At 34.7% G+C, this 5201-nt stretch overlaps 1 protein-coding gene across 1 annotated transcript; it reads left to right on the top strand.

Moving 5' to 3' along the window:
• The first annotated feature begins 806 nt into the window (after positions 1-806).
• LOC132054883 (actin-depolymerizing factor 10-like) lies at positions 807-3683 on the top strand. Its single transcript, XM_059446843.1, has 3 exons — positions 807-920; positions 1892-2157; positions 3190-3683. The coding sequence occupies exons 1-3, from the start codon at positions 918-920 to the stop codon at positions 3338-3340; spliced, it is 420 nt and encodes a 139-aa protein (XP_059302826.1). The 5' UTR covers positions 807-917; the 3' UTR covers positions 3341-3683.
• Positions 3684-5201: the final 1518 nt, after the last annotated feature.

Genomic DNA, 5201 nt, shown 5'->3' with positions numbered 1-5201 from the left:
TTGCCAGCTTTTGTTGTTGCTGTGTACCACTCAGCCAAGAACTATATAAAAGTATTCCTGTGACCATGACAATTCATGCATCCATTAATTAGAATAGCGTAGAAATTGATAAAAATTTAAACGCATCAGACGTTTACACCAAGCTAATTGATGCATGATATGTGTTTGTACATAAATTTTTAGCCCTTAACCATGATTAATTAACATGTATTCTCATCCTATTAAATCACTTAAGTATAATGAGTTTATTATGTTTGATATAAACACCTGTGTTGGTAAGTATAATCAAATATTTGTACAGTTGGTTGAGGTTCCATCAATATAATGTTATGAGAACTTTACAAAAATGTCTGTATTTTCAAGTTTACTAGCTAAGTAATTTACAAGTTTTAAGGGTATAAACTATCTTGATGATTTATGGGGGTGGCTAGAAATACCTAGGTGAGGATGGAAGAGAAACTCATATGTCTCTAAAATCATCTTTTATGTCCTTCGGCTCAAATCTAACGGTGCATGTGTTAGTTGATTTAAGGTAATTCAAATTGCATTTTTAGCATTTTGACTTTTTTTTTTCTTTAAATCATTACATTAGGGGATCAGGTCAAAAACTCCCACGGATACCATTAAACTGAATATAAATTTATTTTCCATTACATTTAGCACCTTGATTGATTGGCCTTAATGCACCCAAATAGTAATCCACAATAATAGGAGAAATAACGAATAACCATAACATGTGGTATAGCAAAATGGTCGTTGCATAATAGTCTCTGTACTGAACATTTGTTCTGCCCTCTTACCCAAAATTAAGGATCTCGCTTTCTACTCTTTCCTTCTCTTTCTTTTTTGCAAAAAAAAAAAGAACTTGCTTGCTTTTCATTTCTTTCAGAAAACACCATTGTCCGCCAGATACTCAAATGGTATGTTGTTTGTTTATTCATTCACTTCACAATTTTAAACATCTCTATTTCGTTATGTCCATGTTGTAACGAAGATCGTAGAGGCATTTTCAGTATTTCTGATTTAACATTGCTAGCTAGATCTTGTGCAATTTCTTTACGATGGTACAAAAATTTTAATGTGGTAATTTCTGTTATGAGTATTGACTAGGTGTGCACCATTAGTGAAAGGCGATAAAATATCATAGAAAATTATTAAGGAGTAAAACTATTGTAGAATACCTAAAAGGGATAGAAAATGATTTGTACACCTTCACATTACAGAATTTCAATAAATTTATTCACACAAAATCTCGTTCCCTAATGCCAGGGGCCAAACTATATGGTTTGAAGGAAGTTCAATTTAACCCTATTCGTCGGAAAATTATGAGTATGCAAATGAGTTAAAAATAAATTTATTATACTGTTAAATTCCCTTGATGGAGCTTTGAGGCTACAATAAGTTATCTCTGTGTGACCTATAAGTCACGAGTTAAGAGTCGTATAATCGGCCACAGACGGTTGCTCGGGTAGGCTGCCTACATTTACACCCTCTTAGGATGCGGCCCTTCCCTGAACCCTGCGTTAAGGCCAGGATGCTTCGTACTTGTGGCTGCCCTTTTTGTTAATTCCCTTGACCTAAGGGAATCTTTTAGTGGTAGTAGCAAAGGTGGCTCAAAATTTGTTTTAGATCGTAGGTTCAAAACCACAAGTGTGACATTCTTGCATTTTCTTGAATTCCATTGTGAGAATTTCTAGCTCTGCCACTGCCTAAATTCTAATGTTCTTAGGAAAAAGAACATAGTCCGCGACATGATTTGTTTATTATGTGTGTTTTCTAGTTCTTCCTTCTTAATAATAAAGATTTTAAGCATTTTTTCTATGTTCTTTTTGTATGTATGTCTTTTTTTTCTTTTTTTTTTTCCTTTTTTTTTTTTTTTTTTTTTGCGTAGGCAAATTCAGCATCAGGGATAGCAGTGAGCAATGACTGCAAGCTGAAGTTCTTGGAATTGAAAGCAAAAAGGAACCACAGGTACCTAGTTTTCAAGATTGATGAATCAGTGCAGCAAGTTGTGGTTGAGAAAGTTGGGGGACAGGCAGAGACACATGATGATTTTGCTAACAGCTTGCCTCCCACTGAGTGCCGTTATGCTGTTTTTGACTATGACTGGACTACTGATGAAAACGTCCAGAAAAGCAGGATCTTCTTTGTTGCTTGGTAACCCCTTCTTTTTCATTACTTTCTTCTTCTAATGATCTATGCTACTCGGATCCTTCAAAACCATCACCGTTGTAAGCTGTGTATTTACCAGATTCTTCAAATGTTATGCATTTTTAGAGGATCTGACATGGATTCGATGATATTTTTGAAGGATGTGAACAACATAACTGTTAGAGTGGGTAAAAGTCTCACAATGGTTTGAGAATGGATTGTTGATCTCCTTAATTATATGAATTTCAACAAACCTCCCCTCATGAACTAGCTTGGATTGAGTTAAGCCAAATGGCCATATCATATGATAACTACCAATCATATATCATCGATATCTCCTTCTTGTTCTGATTACTTCTTGGATTGATCTAACAAAGTCAATTTTTAACGAGAATGCAATTTCTTCGATGGTCATTTAACATTTAATTTATTAAATTAAAGTCATAAAATTAATTCTTCTGATGGAATAATAACTCAATTATGCCTATATGCTACCAAAAATAAGAATGCCAAATTCGGTGACGAAAAGCACATCTAGGCTGCCACTTGTACAAAATTGTTATGCCAGTAATCTACAAAATATTGTCATGTCAGCAACTCACCTAACACTCTTCATGTGGAACCCCTTAAAAAAAAACTCATTTAAGACGGACCTAACACCCGATGTCTTTCACCATGTGGCACATCACATGGTTATCTTTTAACCGGTTGAAGCAAGTGCAAGTTTTCTTTTAAGTGGTTTCATGTTGATATCACTTAAAAAGAGTTGCTAAAGTGGCAGCCTACTTGTGTTTCCGAGATTGAATTTAGCATTTTTCAGCCTTTTTTATTTATTTGTGATAAATAGGCCTAGTTGAGTTTTTAAAAAAATAGAAACATTAGTTTTATGACTTTGTTGCAATAAACAGAAAGTTGAATTATCATTCATGAAATTCGTCCTAATGTACACATAATTCATATCCAACAAAGCTAAATCTTGAATAGCTCAGAATTCTTGTTGGGCTAAATAATGTGTAACTTTGCATATCTTGAATGTAGGTCACCAGAGACAGCAAGGGTACGAAGCAAGATGTTGTATGCAAGTTCAAAAGACAGATTCAGGAGAGAATTAGATGGTGTCCAGGTTGAGCTACAAGCAACTGATCCAAGTGAGATGAGTTTGGATACCTTCATCGGAAGAATCCATTGATGTGTCTCAATTTCCCATACTTTTTGGGCCTATATTCATTACTATATTAAGGGCTTTTAACACACTTGGCTACTCAGCCAAAATAATTAAAGTCGCTCACCAATATACAAAAAATATACATTTGCTGGCTACTAATTTGGTGAGCGGCTATACAGTATAAAAATTCTTTTCCATTAATTTGCCTTGGGCCTTTCTTTGTTACTACTAGTTTTAAAGGAATTATGTTATCATTTCTTTTAACTATGTTTTTCAGTATTTTCTTTTGAAACCTTTTGTTTGTAAACTATTTAACATGGTCATGTGACAATATGGTGGAATCCTTTATAATATTTGTTCAGTTGAATTGTGTTCCTCCTTAGCTTCTTTCCTTAAATTCATCATTTATTTGCTTTTGATTTTGACAAACTACCAAAAATATGAAAAGAAGCAGCAAACAGGATTTTCTTAGTTTATTAAGATTTTAAGATTGGCTAAGCTAATGATTCCATGTTCAAAATTAACCTGTTTTAATGTTCTGTTGAGGCTGAGATGAGAAGATCAAAAGTAATAAATAAATCCAGGAAACAAATGTAACTAGATTAGTGTGAAATCTTGGCTTAGCTTGACTTACATGGATTCATAAGAAGAATTGAGTTTAGGTCTTATACGATAGTAACAATTACTCCTCGGTCCCGAACAAGTTGAGGTCGACTGTATGAATCTCCACTTTTACATTTAAGCTCACTTCATATCGTCATGTATAAAAATAACATTAAAAGTTCTCTAACAAGCCTACAATCTATCCTCAACTAGTAGATATCACTTATATGGATCTTTTTCTTCCATTTTGCCCTATCTTTAGCAAAGTCTGCATTTGTACCAAGGATTTATAGGTCTTTCGAGACAACTTCCTCCCATGTGATCGTAGGTATACCCCTTCCCCTTTTAACACCTTCACTTGCCATAATTTCACACCTATGGACCGGTGCGTCTGTAGGTCGATGGAGCACATGTCCATACCATCTCAATTGACCTTCTCGCATTTTGTCCTCAATGTGTGTGCTATTTGTACCTTCTGGGGAATGTGGTCATTTCTGATCTTTTCTAATCTGGAATGAATGCTCATCCATCTTAGTATATGCATCTCTGCGACACTCATCTTGTTGATATGATGGACTTTGATAGTTGAACATTCACTATCATATAACATTGTCGGTTTATGGTTGTTCTATTGAACTTTCCTTTCACTTTGGTAGGCATCCTTCTATCATATTACACTCGGCAGTACTTCTCCACTTCAGCCATCCAGTTTTAATCAATTGAGTAAAATTCACGTATATCATTCCATTCTCTTGAAATAACGAGCCTAGGTATCTAAATTGTTTTTAATTTGGCGCCACAATTTCGTCCAGTCTCGCCTTAAGTACTCTCTTCTTATGCTGACTAAACCTGCAATGCATGTATCTAGTTCTACTTTTGCTTATCTTAGAACCCTTACTCTCTAAAATGTGTCTCCATAGTGCAAGCTTTAGTTGATGCCCTAGTTAGTTTCGTCAATTAACACAATATAATAAGCAAATAACATGCATCATAACACCTCATCTTGTATTGTGTTAGTTAGCTCATCCATAGCTAGGGTAAACAAGCAGGGGCACAATGCCAATCTATGGTGTAAACCCATTATTATGGGAACTCCTCTATATCACCTATTACTGTTTTCAATCTAGTGACAGCTCCTTCATGCATGTCTTTTATGGCATTTATACATTTAATATGAATTCCTCTCTTTTCCATCATCCAACAAAGGACCATGTGTGGTACTCTATCATATGCTCTCTCTAAATCAATAAACACCATGCGTAGATCTTTTTTCTTTTTGCTA

Source organism: Lycium ferocissimum, chromosome 4, assembly GCF_029784015.1.
Source record: "Lycium ferocissimum isolate CSIRO_LF1 chromosome 4, AGI_CSIRO_Lferr_CH_V1, whole genome shotgun sequence".
NCBI classification, from domain to species: domain Eukaryota; kingdom Viridiplantae; phylum Streptophyta; class Magnoliopsida; order Solanales; family Solanaceae; genus Lycium; species Lycium ferocissimum.
The sequence above is the reverse complement of the archived record's forward strand: the minus strand, read 5'-3'. Positions and strand labels throughout refer to the sequence as shown.